The sequence below is a fragment of the Aspergillus sydowii genome, assembly GCF_001890705.1.
Source record: "Aspergillus sydowii CBS 593.65 unplaced genomic scaffold ASPSYscaffold_12, whole genome shotgun sequence".
NCBI classification, from domain to species: domain Eukaryota; kingdom Fungi; phylum Ascomycota; class Eurotiomycetes; order Eurotiales; family Aspergillaceae; genus Aspergillus; species Aspergillus sydowii.
This window is the reverse complement of record NW_024467870.1, coordinates 1-15,400: the sequence shown is the minus strand read 5'-3', so window position 1 is coordinate 15,400 and position 15,400 is coordinate 1. Positions and strand designations below refer to the sequence as shown.

General features: G+C 48.7%; 8 protein-coding genes across 8 annotated transcripts; 3 read left to right on the top strand and 5 right to left on the bottom strand.

Annotated features, from left to right (window-relative positions):
• Positions 1-69: 69 nt before the first annotated feature.
• On the bottom strand, positions 70-2,408 carry ASPSYDRAFT_159003 (uncharacterized protein; the record flags this gene model as incomplete). Its single annotated transcript, XM_040842780.1, has 5 exons — positions 70-226; positions 312-670; positions 741-1,388; positions 1,445-1,550; positions 1,600-2,408. The coding sequence occupies 5 exons, from the start codon at positions 2,406-2,408 to the stop codon at positions 70-72; spliced, it is 2,079 nt and encodes a 692-aa protein (XP_040698692.1).
• A 380-nt stretch (positions 2,409-2,788) lies between these two features.
• On the bottom strand, positions 2,789-3,739 carry ASPSYDRAFT_159547 (uncharacterized protein; the record flags this gene model as incomplete). The annotated part of the gene is made up of 3 exons (XM_040842837.1): positions 2,789-3,460; positions 3,526-3,624; positions 3,674-3,739. 3 exons carry the CDS (start codon positions 3,737-3,739, stop codon positions 2,789-2,791), a joined length of 837 nt encoding a protein of 278 aa, XP_040698691.1.
• A 296-nt stretch (positions 3,740-4,035) lies between these two features.
• Positions 4,036-4,727, top strand: ASPSYDRAFT_159491 (uncharacterized protein; the record flags this gene model as incomplete). The annotated part of the gene is made up of 2 exons (XM_040842832.1): positions 4,036-4,253; positions 4,343-4,727. The coding sequence occupies 2 exons, from the start codon at positions 4,036-4,038 to the stop codon at positions 4,725-4,727; spliced, it is 603 nt and encodes a 200-aa protein (XP_040698690.1).
• Positions 4,467-6,462, bottom strand: ASPSYDRAFT_49044 (uncharacterized protein). The gene has a single exon (XM_040847760.1). It carries the CDS (start codon positions 6,442-6,444, stop codon positions 4,900-4,902), a length of 1,545 nt encoding a protein of 514 aa, XP_040698689.1. The 5' UTR covers positions 6,445-6,462; the 3' UTR covers positions 4,467-4,899.
• A 2,136-nt stretch (positions 6,463-8,598) lies between these two features.
• ASPSYDRAFT_49043 (uncharacterized protein) lies at positions 8,599-9,501 on the bottom strand. Its single transcript, XM_040847759.1, has 2 exons — positions 9,322-9,501; positions 8,599-9,254 (listed from the first exon to the last, which is right to left on the bottom strand). Exons 1-2 carry the CDS (start codon positions 9,408-9,410, stop codon positions 9,053-9,055), a joined length of 291 nt encoding a protein of 96 aa, XP_040698688.1. The 5' UTR covers positions 9,411-9,501; the 3' UTR covers positions 8,599-9,052.
• A 442-nt stretch (positions 9,502-9,943) lies between these two features.
• ASPSYDRAFT_71459 (uncharacterized protein) lies at positions 9,944-10,500 on the bottom strand (the record flags this gene model as incomplete). Its single annotated transcript, XM_040850587.1, has 4 exons — positions 9,944-10,078; positions 10,118-10,164; positions 10,211-10,362; positions 10,426-10,500. The coding sequence occupies 4 exons, from the start codon at positions 10,498-10,500 to the stop codon at positions 9,975-9,977; spliced, it is 378 nt and encodes a 125-aa protein (XP_040698687.1). The 3' UTR covers positions 9,944-9,974.
• Positions 10,501-11,159: 659 nt separating this feature from the next.
• On the top strand, positions 11,160-11,600 carry ASPSYDRAFT_434912 (uncharacterized protein). Its single transcript, XM_040846667.1, has one exon. It carries the CDS (start codon positions 11,286-11,288, stop codon positions 11,517-11,519), a length of 234 nt encoding a protein of 77 aa, XP_040698686.1. The 5' UTR covers positions 11,160-11,285; the 3' UTR covers positions 11,520-11,600.
• Positions 11,601-12,068: 468 nt separating this feature from the next.
• ASPSYDRAFT_49040 (uncharacterized protein) lies at positions 12,069-13,545 on the top strand. The gene has a single exon (XM_040847758.1). It carries the CDS (start codon positions 12,075-12,077, stop codon positions 13,242-13,244), a length of 1,170 nt encoding a protein of 389 aa, XP_040698685.1. The 5' UTR covers positions 12,069-12,074; the 3' UTR covers positions 13,245-13,545.
• Positions 13,546-15,400: the final 1,855 nt, after the last annotated feature.

Genomic DNA, 15,400 nt, shown 5'->3' with positions numbered 1-15,400 from the left:
TTAAGACAGGGTAGGCCCCAACCAGACAAAATATATCGTTGAGATGTAGCTAACCACGGAGGTCTGCTACTACAGCTTGGATAGAATCTCTCCTCCGTCATTAGATCCGATGACAATCTCATCCGTACGATAATCAGGGTTGAACGTCACCTTATTCAGTGGGTTCAATCGATGAGCCCTATTAAATAGGTCCTCGTACACGCGACCATCGGACCGGCCCAGAGCACTATACATGCGTACCGCGTCAGCACTCATGGTTTCTCTTCCATCTTTATGCATGAGCAGGAGTTAAAATGGATTGCGTAACATACCTGTCAAGAAGATAATCCGGAATAGACCACGCATCGACCAGACGAACCGCGTGGGGTCGAATCTCGCTCATAAGCTGAAGAATAACGTCCGGGAGTTCGTCGAGGTCTTCCTCCGAGACAGCCCCAGAGCGAGAAAACTCCCGGCTCGCCTTGCTCATTGTAAACAGTGTAAATAGTCGGAAATTGCGCCAGAGGACGTCTTTAGTTAATGCTGGTAAGGCGCTATCAGCTGCCAGCCCATTAAAGAAGTTCTGGACCAGGGCTAGTTCAGAATAAGCGTGGCTGAGTTGATGAAGCTGGATTAACAGTGTTCTCCAGGGCCGCTTCCTGATCCTGTGCGCGGTGTATGCTGCAAAAGCCTACATAGATGCGGTTAAATGCTTGGTTATGACACGTCCGGTGGGAGAGCGTAGTCCAGATAAAACTCACAAGAGAGCAAGCTCGTCGCTCAAATGCCGATACCAACTCTCGATCATCAAGGTATATCTTGAACGCTGTATTTTGCGTAGACCTGGTGCTGTGATGATTAAAAAGAGCAGCTTCTGCTTGGTTAGATGGGCAAAATCCCGGAGGAGCATTGACAACCAATTCAACCTTCTTCAACAGATATCGCGCCATTTGCTGTGTGATCATCCAATTGTCACCCTCGACTGTGGGTTTGGAGAGGTAGTCTGCATTCAACTGGACCAAGCCGCTACCACCACCGTATCCGTGGCCACCCATTGCCCGGCGACAGGTTTCAATGCCATTCGCTGCTATGTCACTTCCAAGACTCTTGAGCCCCGAAGAGAGGCTGTGCATGTCGACGAGACTAGACAAATCCCCGTCGTCGATGTTGGACCTGGTGGAATCATAAATCTGCCCCATGCGCTCTCCAGTGTAGTGGAGGGCGTATGTTGTGGCAAGCAGAGGAAGCAGTCGGATTTGAACGGTCGGATACTCCAGTACTGGCATTTCAGCATTGTCGGAAAAGTTTTCCGTATCATGGAACTGGCGGCGAATTGAGCAGTAGCGGATAGCGACAGTTACAGCGCGGGCAAGGACTAGGCGTGCTGCCATTATAATTCGTTTGCGGGCCTGCAGCATTTATCTATTAGCAAATAACACATACGGTACCCGCTGAATATACGTACATGGGTCATCGAGCCGTACACGACTGCCGCATTCTCTGGTTTGTGGTACTCGGACGTATCGGGGTCCACACGACTATACCGACTGAGCATCGCATCATGTGGGATTCTACATACTATTAGCTCTGGCCAAGTCAGTTTGAAAGTTGGTAGCGTACCGGAAATTATTGAACAACATATAGGCGTTATCCATCGTGTTGTAGCCGTACTTAGGCCCTATGTCCCCTATCACAATCCCCGGGAGTGGCTCATGGGTTTTCGCATCGCGGACCCGAGTAACAAATAGATGAACCCCATGATTTTTGTAATGGGCTTGGCCATCGCTCCCACGTCCCTGGGGCAGTAACAGCTGGGCAGCAACAATGGAATGTGTGGCTGTGCGGCCAAGGGAGCCATTCCACCACTTACTCGCCGTAAGAGTGGGTGAATGCAGAATAAACTCTTTCGTCCCTGGGTCCCAGCGCGCAGTGAGCTCAATCTTGCCCACGTTGCTACCGTGCCCTAGTTCTGTTTGCGCGTATGCTCCAATAATCGTCCAAGACGAATGTAGGGCCATCCAATACTTCTTCTGTTCGGGGTTCGTCTGCTCGAGGAGGGTCTGCCGAAACATTGTTTGATGCAGCTGGTATGGAGAGATATCGTCCACCAGATACTTTGCCATCTCGTGGTCATCATCGTCCCAGCTGTACATGTCTGCCATTTGTCGCATGCGCTTGGCCCGTGCCAATGCCACCTTGTATCGATCCGGCCGGCTGAGATTGGCCTGTTTCTCCTTGGAGAAGAGAGGGTCACCTTGGATCAACGCCAGTATTCGAGCCTGTCGTTTTAGGTACTGACTGCCCAGCAAATGCTCGGCCAACGGGAGAACGGCGATATCAGATCTGCTTCGCTCGACTGTGATGGTTGTGGAGCCATCTGGGGAGGCGGGCTTCAGGTGGTCGACCCAGTCATTGTTTTGATCGGTCATCTTGAGTTGCAGAGAGCTGCTGAATCGTATTGGAATAGCTTACTGTGATTTCAGTGCCTGGGAACGATCGGCTGTCCTTGGAGTACCGTTATAAGCTTCCTTGGGTGCCTGAGGTCGAGACCGAAGAGCCGAAAACGCCGAAAGGGCCGATAAGACCGCTGCGCCGGTGATTTGAATATCCCATCAGCGTTGGGCCGAAAGCGCCGCCATCTAGGGATGTCTGTATCATCTGTGATAGCACCTAGAGCCCTTATGATTTACAGCATAATATAGATGCATATATCCTGTTGCCCTAATGTTAAGGCCAAGACTAGTGCAATCCTCCGCGTCCGCTTGGGTTACATCTCACATCTCACATCTCACATGGGCAGCTCAGCAGTCTAGATTTCAATCAGAGCACCGCAGGTGCCGTCGTGGCCGGTCATTTCGATCAGACTCATAGCGTTCAGGAGGGATCCCGTTAGCCGACTCAGAGCTGAAGTGGAAGGATCCAACCGATTTTCCCAGACGATCTGTCCATGCTCGTCCAGCCAAAGAATCTTGATCAATCCAGACTCGATGGCCTCGCGATCCAACAGGTAGAGGCCCGCTTGGATTCTCAGCTGCGCTACACTGAGATCCCGCCACCGCCCCTCGTCCTCCTGGTACTTCGCTATCATCTCCTCATCGTCCTGCCCACTGCGGTACCGTATGCTACTGCCGCCGCCGTCCTCGCCCCAAACGCCACTGAAATCCGTGATCCCCGGCACGCGAACCAACACCTGTCGCCAGGAGTCGCTGCCATCATCGTCAAAGTCGTAACGCGTGGGCTCATCCAGGATCTTGTCCCCTGTAACCCCCCATCCAGGCACCTCGGATGCGGACTTCATCTGCTCGTATTTGTCGACGAGACCTGGGTCGTAGCATGTGCGCAGCCAGACAGTCTGCCAGCCGTCACTACTAACGAGGCTGATATTGCGCTCGTGTGCGGTCTGGTGTGTGGCCAGCACGCGTTTGATCTCCTCACTGAGTTCTGGAGGACCGTCCTCGGACTCAGCGCGTTCTTGATACGGCTAGGGGACTGACTGTCAGACCGGTGGATCAGTTGCCGATAGGGGCAAGGAGAAGATAAACACACATAGCGGTCAATTAGCGTCAGGCTCTCCCATTCCCAGACGAGCCGCTCCCACTGTTCCTCACTGTTTCTGGTGGTATTGTGGTTGTGATCCCACCGGTCCTGCTTACCAAGTCAGCAATGAGCCGAACGGGAGATTAGAAAAGCTAACCGAGGCAAAGATGTCAAAAGCGGGGCGGCCATAGTCGGCCTCTTCTTCTAGCGTTACGCCGGACATTGGGGGGCAGGACGAGAAGTAGAGGGTGTTCGAATGAGGGATGAGAGAGAAGAGGAGTAAAAACGGGGTGAAAGATCCGTGATACAACGGTAATTTATTCTCCTCCGAGAACTTAGGCTAAGACACCCTGGCCAAAGGATTCCTTGGCAGAAGAGACAAAGCCATTGCTTGTTTACAGTGGGCTTGCACAGGCCTCGACCAGAAACATGTCGTGTAGCTAGAGAATATCCTGTAGACTATAGCTCAAAAGGAGGCGCCAATCTATCCTTCTCTATTTATTCCAAACACCAGTCGCCATGGGACTGCGACAAGCGCCAGCCATTGCAACGCCAGTCCCACACCCCGCAGGTGAAATCGCAAACTCCCAGTGGTTTCATGTCAAATCCGTCCGTGACACCTGCGAGGGTATCCTCAACACGTACTGGCTTGCTTTTGAGGAGTTCTACGGAATGAACCTGTCTGTCAAAGCGGACTGCAGCGGGCTTGTGTTGGGGACATATTATTGCGTCTCGACGTATCCGGATGGTGTCCCGCCGGGTCAAGCGGACTGGACGGGGCCGACGTTTTCACTGCCTGATGAGACGGCGACAGCATGACGTCGAGATCTGGTGTGTCTACGCCGTCTTCCGCTCAAATGGGGATTATCGAAACGTGCAACGAGTTCTACAAGGTTGTTACAGGCGATACATGCTATGACATTGCAGTAGAGAACGAGGCCGAGCTGTCAGATTTTACGCTTGCAATCCTGCTGTCTAGACGGATTGTACGGGGTTACAGGCTGATTTGTATGTATGCGTCGGGGTGCAGGCTCCAAGTAGCACCACCACTACAGCAATATCGGCCTCTGGTGTCTCTACCCCCACACGCATCCAATCCGGGATGGTCACTACCTGCAGCGAGTTCTACTTCGTTGCCAGCGACGACAAGCAGTGATATAGAAGGCAATGGGGTATGTAGCACCCTCAGGCCAGTAGAATCGGCCGGCTGAAAAGGTATGAATGCTACTACTACTACTAGTATGTGGAGCATAATCGACCTTAAAAGACACGCCAGAATTGCAGGAGAATTCTCAATCCCCATAGAAGAAAGTGAAAAATATCACTTGGTATCCAAGTACCGAGTACTCTTGATATCCGCCGCATCCCAATCTACCAGGGGGATTAGTATCCCGGATTCCTCCACTCGACCCCATCCATAAACGCATCCTTCACAACCCCAACCTCACCAACAGCATCGCCCCCGTTATAAAACGGGTTCGGCCCATCCCCGTAAAGAAACTGACTAACCTCGCCATCAAGCCAGATCGCATGCCCGGTCTGGATATACATGGTAGGCTTCGCCACGGAAATGACTGGACGGATGGTAGGGTCGCGGCTACGCCAGTCGAGTTGATCGCGCATATCCTCGAGGAGTTCGCTGTATGAGCCACCATGGTCGACGAAGTAGAGGAAGCCAAGGTGGATGAAGCGGAGGGTGGGTGGTAGGGAGGAAAGGATGGCGATAATGTCGTTTTTGTCGACGAGGAAGTTTGAAAGGCTGAAGTGGCGGAGCGAGTGCCATTTTTCAATGGGGAGGATTGTGCGTAAGGGAACGAGTTGTGCGCGCCCGCCGCCGGTTTCTGGGACAGTGGTGTCGGATGCTGGGTCCTCCTCGACGTCTGTGGATAGGGCGATGTGTTCAAGGTCATGGGCTTCAGCAAGGGCACGGCGGAGGTAGCTGTTGCGGAAACAGGGCCAACCTGTCCACTCCTGCCCACGGACTGAAAGGGATAGGTCAAGGCGGGTGAAGCCAGGTCGGCGGAGGATCGTCACGAAGTCGTTGTATTCAGGATTTGGCTCTTCAAAAACACGGCAGTTTAGGCCTGTGTCCAGTGCGTGGGCGTCTATTATCAGTTCTGAGACTTGATGCTCTGTGTACGCAGCCAGGGCACGCGTTATAATGCCAAACCCGCGATAGTCCTTTCTGGTAGCTTCGTCCTCCCAAGGCTGCGCCCTGGGCCTGTACGTCCCCCGACTGGAGACACTGGGCCAACCGCGTGGGATGGGATAATTAAACCCACTGGGGAACGCGCGGATCATAGGCGTCTCATACAACGGAGTGAAAATCCATCCATGCGCCGCAGGCGTAACGGTAACCCTCTTGAGCGCCGGAAACCGGCGAAGGCCGTATTCCAGCGCCTGAGCGTCCTTGTTAAAGACGATAACCTCCTCCTGCTGTTGCAGTAGATTCTGGTAATACTGCCAGCAAATCCACAGAGGCAGCTCAGTGGCTGCTTGCTCCTCTGCAACGACGATCTGTTTGGGCGTTTTGCCCGTGTCTAGATATGCGAACTTGCGCATCTGTAGTTCCTCCCTATTCTCTTTACATGCGTCGACAAACCATTGAAGACATCCGCTCTCCTTATCTATCCGGAGATCCTCGCGGGGATCAGCAATGTGGAACTCTCCGTATGGGACTTTGAGAAACCGGGCATCGTCCCAGATTATCTCCTTAATTCCGTGGCGGAATGTTTCGCTATCGGCGATGGCGCGAAAGACGGCGATGTTGAGCGGGTTTGCGGAGAGGAAGACGCGGTCTAGACGGAGGCAGACGGTGTTGTAGAGGGTTCTGCATGTAAGACGCAGGGTCTTGATGCCGCTATTTGGTAGGTAGCCGGCGATAGTTGCAATTATCTCCACTGGGAGGGCTGCGAGGCTGCGAGCCATTTTACGTTTCTATCTTGGCATGTGATGTTCAAGAAAACGAAGCAAGTAGCTTGATTAACACGCAGTAAGACTATAATAGCTTTGGTAGGCTTTACTAACTTAATCAAGCTTAGCTGGGCATCACTGCCTTGGTGAGCGGGCTGCTTCTGTGGGTTGTGGGGTGCTATGGAAATGTCGCCCCAGCGTGATTGGCTTTTGGTTAAACCTATAATAAGAGCCCCTCTTCTTTTTCTCGCGGATGTTCGCTGCGTTTTCGTGGCTGAACAACGGACAAAAAGCTGTGATACGGTCAAATGCACTTTAATCATACGTCTAATGCCACGCTAAAATGGATAAAACGGATGCCCGCGCCCATAACCCTTTGAGAGGACTTATCATAACCATGATTTGCGAGCCATTTTTTGGTTGTAGACTAGTCCTATATTCTCAATACATCAGTGCATGCACGTAACAACGGTGAATTTGATCGGTAATTGAGCCAGATGCTGAGTAATTAATCTTATAGTAGAATGAGTATAAAAAAATAGCCTCTGAATTGTTAGCGACATGCTCGCCTAGGTGTTTCGACATTCGCTTTTCTGACGAATAAGGACTACATAATCGCGTGGGTGTGTGCCTTCTTTTTGGAGGCCGCAGCGGCAAGGCAGGCTGGATAAAATTTACTATCCCCTGTCTCCGTTGCTTACAGGCTCCAGTGCCCAAGTGTTCACCGAACCTAACGGCCATTTGTTGCCTTCGTCCGCCTACCTATAGACATGTACGGAGCCTGCTGCCATGCTCACATGTGCTCCACTCTTCCTCGGATCCAGCACGGATTCGTGGTGGGAACCAGAGGGGTTGTTACAAGCATACAATACCAAGTACAGAGGGAGGCCAAGGCGCATTTTATCGAGATATACTAATACTTGTACAATCTCCAATAGAAGGTATGGTACTATCGTCGTAGTGTAAGCAAGTAGCGCATCTACAATATAATATATCATGCATTGCAGCAATCCAGATTCCGTTGATGATGGTTCTTGATGCGTACCTACCTGAGGGCCTAAATAGCGGACAGCTGTGGGTCGAGTATGAATCCTCTAAAACGAAGATGTTGTGTTAGGCGCAGCTAAATTAGTAAGATGAAAGCGTGGTTGCTTTGTTTTCCTAGGCAGCAGCTTTATATGTAGTCCGGGTTCAATATTGCTTGTCTAGAATCCATGGCCCACATTATTATGACCGAATGGCCAGGGGTACGAATACAACGCAGCAGCCTCTTGATAATTGTCGAGGTAACGTGGAGAATCCGTGTGAGTTTACCTTTGCCCGAATTAGACCCTGCCGGGTGGGTAGCGCAGAACCTAAACCTGATCAAGAGTTCTGATATTGCATCCTGAACTCCAATCCTGGCAGGTGGAGTCAAAATAGTGTATCACATTGTCGCACGATGGCCACCAAGAATCGGTTGCCGCTCAGACCGGTAAACCACCATGTAGATCAGCCAGCCCTATTGATCATCGTCTACCTACCCAACTAGGCCAGACGAATGCACACTAATGGATATATTAGAATCTCCTAAATTGCCTGTATTTAGATACTAGATAATCGTTTGAATATCACTACTTTTACCCCTTTGAGCGATCGTTGAAGTAGTGGCGATGATTGGTAACCTGCCGACAGTGTCCACCACCTTCAATCCGACGCACATCTATGGCAAGTGAGCCGAGCGTATATCCCTGTTTCTTCTTTTTAGAGCATAAATGACTATTAACTGAATCACGAGCGTATTCTACAGCCTCTAGTAACTCCCAGACAAGCTTAGCTATGGCTGGCGGTCAATACAAGAAGTCAGAGCTGACTACTTACTAATCCAGATGTATGGACTGTCTAATACAGATCGAACATGGTTCTTGTTTGCGTGAAAATCTCCGGTTAGGGCAAATTCACTTCTCTCTCATTGTTTATCATAGTCTGCTGACTTATACCTAGGCTATCAGCGTTTGGTACCTTAACTTCCTTGCCTTATTGTATTCTTCCTAACATGCTTGAGATGTTGCCGAACGCGACTCTAATCCTCCGTAATTCTTGTGGTAGATTGCAGAGTACTGGGCAGTCTACTAGAAAATGGACCGCTCTCAAAAATGGAACTACGTTGCGGCCATAATGACGCGTGTGGACCAACATATCGAAGATTCCTGAAGCTCGATCTAGTGCGCCCTCCTCCTTGCCACTAGACAAATCACAAAGTCAAGAATAATGTTTAAGAAGCTCTGGACACGAACATATAGAGCCACAAAAGCCAACATGTTGACTCTTAGTATGTCCCATCTGTGTTCCCGCCGATGTAGTCTTGCGCTGAGTAGTTGAAGGTCTCAGATACGGTACGGAGCTTGCCAAGCTAGTAAAGCACGACATAATGGATGATAGTATTGTAGAAGTGGAGACAACCCTCAGGGAAACAAAAATCAGCTCTCCGACTTAACAAGATGATCCAGGCCAATGTTAAACATGCGCAGCGGCTATATTAGTGTCAGGCACCGAAATCTGTGACGTCGCGTGCACAGAACCGCCCGAGGCCACAGGACGATAGGAAAACATCTCTCGACTCCACAGGTGTCTTTCCCTCGACTCAACATTCACTAACGGAATGCATTTGAGCGACCGCAGGTCTTAATAGAATATACTTCGCTAAGGATGTTGTAAGGAAAATGCCGCCCAAGATGATCATTAGAGTACTATCCCGCCTCTGGCATGTTGCTCTCTCAACTTGTAGAAAGTAGCGGCATACAAGGTAGTAGACTAGAGGGAGACTTGCGGAGCAGATACCGGATCTGATCTTAGTGTTAAATATGATGGCTTGCCTTGGTAATAATAGACAAGGGTTGTAACCCAACTTACATCATCATAACTTGGTGCACAAGGCCATGTAGGCGCCAGGCGGCGGTTGTCGAAGAGGAACTGCTTTTCTTAAAGTCGGCTGGACTCATTGTATGGGGTCGGTGAGAAATATTGTCAGAGGAAAGTGTACCGAGAATAACAGGAGTTGAGGCCCTTCGAAATTTGAAAAGCAGGAAATACTCGAAAAGATATAGGTACCAAGCTCTGGTCTGCGGAGTTCATCCGAGGGAACATCATACTCCGCTATACCTAAAGAGGATATCATCCCCCACAAGACTATGCTTACTTACCTAACCCTTAGCGCGCCGAAGCCGCCGTTCGCTTAAAGAGGCAGGGCAAAAGGTTTACGTAACTTCTGCCTGCTTGACCTTATTATCTCACTACTGGTAGTCCTTTCTGGATACAAGATCCCAACTGGAGGTTCGGTATAGGTAAATTATCTCACGACTAGTTGCTCGCTCCACATATTTGGCCCCAGCCAGCGTAGGCTTCTGAAAGTTCTGGGAAATAAACTAGTGCTTTGAGGGTTATAAATATGCCTCCGCGGATCCTTTGCATACGGTTTTGGCTTGAAACCGAAAGCCTTCTTTCCTTATTATTTTCTTCTCAAAATGAAGGTGCAATTTATTCTTCTGTTACTTTCTGTGAGTTGCCTAGCTCTTGCAGTCCCTGCTTTGAGCAATGATTCCATCAACGACAGCTCTCAGGAAATGCACAATGAAGATCATTCTCTTACTATGCGAAGCCCGAATGAAGCCTATGCAGTAAGCATTCATTTGGAGAATCGTGCACTTACTTGCGGCGAAAGAAATGGCAAATTTATCAGAGTAATCCAAGACACGACTGCACAGTGTGTATCCTGTCGTTCTCACGATGAAGTCCAACAAACCCGTTACCACCACCGCACTTCTCGCACGGGCAGCCTTTCCAGGTACCAGCGGTGCATTGACCAACGGTGTCATTGGGGTTCTCGAACACACCTGCACAGCCATTACCGTAGCAGTTGCCCAGGTTGTCCTGGCAGTTGTCCGAAGCAGCATTCTAACGAACCCTATTAGCACCGAATCCACTATGTCAAAGGGTAAATGGGGCTGGCGCGCGTACTTCAACTGGCAAGGCGGATGCGGTAGCAAGGGCGACCATGCCCGGGATTGCTAGGAGAAGTTCGTAAAGGCGCATTTTCGTTCGTTGAAGATGGAAAATATAAAATGGCAGTGAGGTAGCCTGGATTGTTTGATGTCTCAATCTGATGAGTTTGTTTCGTTGAGGGCTTCCGAACAAGAACCATCAGGGCCCTTTTATATCTTACTTCGCGGACCGGCCAAACAACCCACCGGCGAAATCTCCAGCAGTGTAAGCAATACGTAACACCTATCGAGCTACAACGGGTGAATGAACTTGAATTGAACTTGAATTGTGAGCAATACGTAATGCTTCCTTGCAATTTCTGTGACTGAATGGGGCCAAACTGAAGAAGATGGGGCCGGAGGAAGATGAACTATGTGACGGCCCCGGCCATAAAATGTGGCAGGTGGATATGTTCATAATAGCCAGCCAGTTGCCTTGCGAACCTCGGCTCCCATTGGCACCGACATAACTCTCGGACTTTGATCACCAGGATGGCTTTCCCACATAGAACCGAGCGCATGACTTGGATCGTCTTTGGCCATCATGGCCCCTCTGCTTCTAAGTTTGATACTCAGCTGCGCCATTGTCGGGATTGCCGTATTCAGTCGGCCCCCTTGTAGATATTTGAAATCGTAGCATACAAGGGTACACGTGGATCATCTCTTGGTTGATATGCCGCGTTAGTTGGTGAGGCAAGAGAGCCTTCTCATTGAAGAAGAAAAGTATCGCAGTGTCGGTGAGTGCCTGAAAGGTATAAAGACTGCTCTTGCCGTTGGTATCAATCTACACCTAGCCATGCCTTCTCAATTCGTTATCTTCCTTCAACTTCCAAAGAGATGAAGCTCACATTCTCTCCCGTCCCTCTGATTCTCGGGGCTGCTCTCCGCATTCATGTTGCCGGACACTTTACCTCAAAGTGCTCTGTCCTCGTCCTTACCGGGTCCAACTTGCAGGCAGAGTGTGACAACAATGCTGGAGACCTCGAGTTCACCTCGATCAATCTGAACAACGGCGTTGCTTTCATAGATGGCCAACTTGAGGTACGTGCTGCGAGTCTGTTGCTAATATGAGCGAGATGAAGCAAGATGCTAATAGTCTGTGATTATAGTGTGGAAAAGGGTAAGAAGTTCAACGATGAGATAGGAACTTTAACAAGTGCCTGAGAACAGACGTCAGCTGTTCAGAGGCCAGTATACCTCATCCTACACTGATTGCCAGATATACCAAACGAGCATGTTGAGCTGCTCCTGCGACGACGAGGATGGCGATCCTAGTGGGCAAAGCCTTAGCCTTAGTGAGTTGTTGATGAATATTGTCGAGAGAGAGCTGCTTACACGAGGATAGACAATTGCATCTACGTCGACGATGGCAATTTGGTTTGCTGATAGGTTTTATGTTATCTGCAATTTTACGGCCGAAGTACCTAGGTGTAGTGAGGAACAGGATAGGTAGTGGTCGAGTGACCTGTGTACTCATAGTGAGGGGATACGGACAGTAGGAAAGATGACTAAGCAAGATATCCTAACCTAATAACTAGTTAACTTTATAAGTTCGTTAAGTAGTTGGTAGGAATTATAAATAGCCGCTTCCTGCTCTTTAGGTTGTCCTTCAAGTTCACATCGACAATGCCTTCTAGTCTCCTGCAAATCCCCCGCGAACTCCGCGACCAAATCATCGAGCTCGTGCTCTACTCCCCTTCCCAGCTTACAGACGGGTTATTGTACCCATCGAATCGCGTCCACTTACACGACACCAAGTACAGCGTGCTCTTCTGCGAGCGCGTCTGGTACGTGAAGGAACCCGAATGGACAATCCCAGCAGCTCGGGCACTGCTGCTGGTCAGCCACCAAATTGCCGCTGAAACAAAGGCAATCCTCTCTCGGTGTCGAGTGTCGTACGTTCTTGATGTCGGAATCGTCCAGGGCCGCTACCTGTGGCCGACCTGGCTCGCTGTCCCGATTCTGTCGGACCGCATTGATGAGCTGACAGTCAATCTCCGGGTTTTTGGCTCTGCAACTTCTGCCACTCGACACTATAACGCGTTTAGAGACACTGGGTCTCAAACGAACGGCAACCCGCCCCCTTTTGCCAGCATGCTCTATAGTCTGCTAGAGCGAATTCTAAAGCGCGGCCCGTCCTTTCCTTCACTTGAGAATTTGACACGCCTGGCTGAGACTCCTGAGTTTCAGCAGCACTTTCGAACGGAGGGACTGGGAAAAGAGGAACTGCTATCCCGAATCCAATCTTTCGTGATTGTTGGGGAGAATGAAAGGGTCGCTGATAAAGAAACGCGGCTTGAGAACCACAGAGCAAGAGGGGCCCTTGGGAGGGTGTTTGAGGATAGGGGGATTGTGATCGAGACGCTACGGTTGAATTGTCAAACCCCGCCTGTATGGCAAGGCCAATGGCTATCAGAACCAGAACTTGGGTTCGAGGAATGGCGGTCGAAGGCATACTATACATCGCACGCCGGAGACGTTCCTGTGGTCAGGCCAGAGTGGCTTGCTTCGTATATATCTTCTGAGCTCTTCTCATTGCTCCGGCTGGGATATAATGATGATTGGGTTGCTGGGATATTTTATGAGCGGATCGGCTTTATACAGGTGATGGTCGATGACATCCCGATTACGGTGTTCAGTCTTAGCCACATGCTGGCTGGACTTCAGTTGACAGACCCGGAGAATTTATTCAATGGATATGCGTCGATGGAGGAGCGGACGCTCACGTTCCAAGAGTGGAAAGAGGGGAGACTACGACTGAGGAGGCAAAACGACTTTTATGATGTAAATGCATGAATATGTCAGCAACCATTCAGACCCCAGACCTAAGTTGTTCAATCATCTGTCTTGCCCTGCTGTTGAGAGGACACCATTTTCGGTGTATCCTCGAGACTCACTATCATTCTCCTGCACTCAGATATTCACATCTTTGGTCGGCTTTTCCCTGTAGAAGCGGCTTGATTTTGAATCCCATCGCATCAAAAGAATCAATATTTTAACTATGTTAAGGGTTTGCTCTTGGTGTGGAGCCAGGAGCTGCCTGCTTATATACCCTAGCCTTAAACAGCTCAAAATCAGCCCCTGAATAGCTATCTTGGGTATATACAAGCAATTCAGGATTATCTAGAATAGCCTAATGTATAGGGACGCCCTGGTTCCGGCGAATCCTACTAAAAATATAGTTGCCTATTTCTCCCTCCTTGCGCACTTTTCCTTGTTCTGTATTCTTTCTATCCCCCCAGCCCTGAATCCGCCCTTGTTACGCCGGACACTGCTTGCACTTAATTCCGCAGGTCTATCTCTAATAGATTCTATCTTCTGATCAGCTCTTATTCCTTAATAATAGCCGGGATTTCTGATTTCTTAATTCTTCTAGTCCTATTCTTACTTCTTATTACACGGATAGTAACTAAAAATATAGTATCTGATTCCCCTTCTTAATATACTTTTTCCTTATTATGCCTTCTTACCCGGCTTGGAATCCTACCTGACTAACAGGCAGTGACTTTTTAACTATAGATAAGATTTAGAGTTAATCTATCTTATCTATAATTAAAATTCCTGCCTGACTTATAGATCAGGTTCCTGAACTGGATCTAAGTACTACCCAGGATAGCTAGATTAACTAGAACTCAAGATCTTATTTATATCCTATCTAGAGAGTAATAAATATATATATATATATCTATATATTAAGAAATCTATATTTACTAAAAACCATGAACTGACAGGCTTCTTTATAACTATATATACTACTACTCAGTATTACTGAATAAGACTTAAAGAATTAATTAATCTTAATCTCTTTATTTACCTCTATTATCTTCCATGCTAGGATAGGTTCTTTCTACTCTCTAGTAACTAGTATTCCCATCCTATCCAGTCTGTCTAACCTGTATTAAAGACCAGTCCCAAGCCCAGCTAATTAAATCTAATTATTTATTATTATCTTTCTAAGTCTAGTAGTGATTTTATTATTCCCTGAATTACTCTATCTTCTCCAAGCATCTCTATCCACTCCTTTAAATAACCTATTAGTTATATCCTCTATCCTGTTCTATCTTCTAGAATATAATATTATAATCTATATCCCCTAACATTAGTATCCGATGGGGAACAGAGCACGCCAGCTAACCCTTATACAAAAGCTACCCGGCACTAGGCCTAAATAGGACTAATATACTGTATTCTCTAATAATTTCTACTCTATTCCCTAAAACACTCCTTTCTTTAACCTGAGAGCCTGGAATCATTATTAGGGGGTGATTAACTAATATACTAGCTCTTAAATTATATCCTAATCCAGCAGCAGCTGTTCTACTTTAATAGTATGGTTAGAATCTATTAATCTTAATATACTACTATACCTGCGTGTGCTGCTGCAGTACTGGGTTATTCTTTATACTACCTATAGTTGCTATTATATCCTTAATAACCTGGACTAACACCTGCAGCAGGAATACTAAATTAGAAGCCATGCACGGAGATAGATTAAGTAGTCTATATAGCTTACTCAGGTAGCTATATCTAGTACTGGTATAGTATAACCAGTAGATAGTATTAGTAAGATTTATAGGTTACTGACCGTGCGCGGGTTCCTCTACCACCACCAGAACTGCGACTACTGGTCCACTAACACAGACCAGATCCGCAAGTACTATAACCAGATACATCAGTGGCAGGCCCTCTATCATGGAGCCATGCTGTGGCACGAGGCCTTCCTGCAGACCCTACTCCCTAGGCCTTGGTGGGTTGCACGTACGCCGGAGTTCTTCGCGCCCGGATTGGCTGCTGGGCTGCCCGCGACCCGGCGGTGCTCCACTTCCTGGACAGGACTAGCTTACTTTTGATTAATGAGATCTATCAGATCGCGCTCTCTCTCTCTCTCTCTTTCACTCAGGGGTACTTTTGACCAGGGACACGCGGCACGCGACTAGATTGCTTATGTATTT

Coding starts and splice junctions, on each gene's coding strand:
- ASPSYDRAFT_49044 (XM_040847760.1), bottom strand. CDS start 6,444: ATGGCTCGCAGCCTCGCAGCCCTCCCAGTGGAGATAATTGCAACTATC.
- ASPSYDRAFT_49043 (XM_040847759.1), bottom strand. CDS start 9,410: ATGAGTCCAGCCGACTTTAAGAAAAGCAGTTCCTCTTCGACAACCGCC. Junction 9,255..9,321: donor GTGCACCAAGTTATGATGAT/GTAAGTTGGGTT, acceptor CACTAAGATCAG/ATCCGGTATCTGCTCCGCAA.
- ASPSYDRAFT_434912 (XM_040846667.1), top strand. CDS start 11,286: ATGAAGCTCACATTCTCTCCCGTCCCTCTGATTCTCGGGGCTGCTCTC.
- ASPSYDRAFT_49040 (XM_040847758.1), top strand. CDS start 12,075: ATGCCTTCTAGTCTCCTGCAAATCCCCCGCGAACTCCGCGACCAAATC.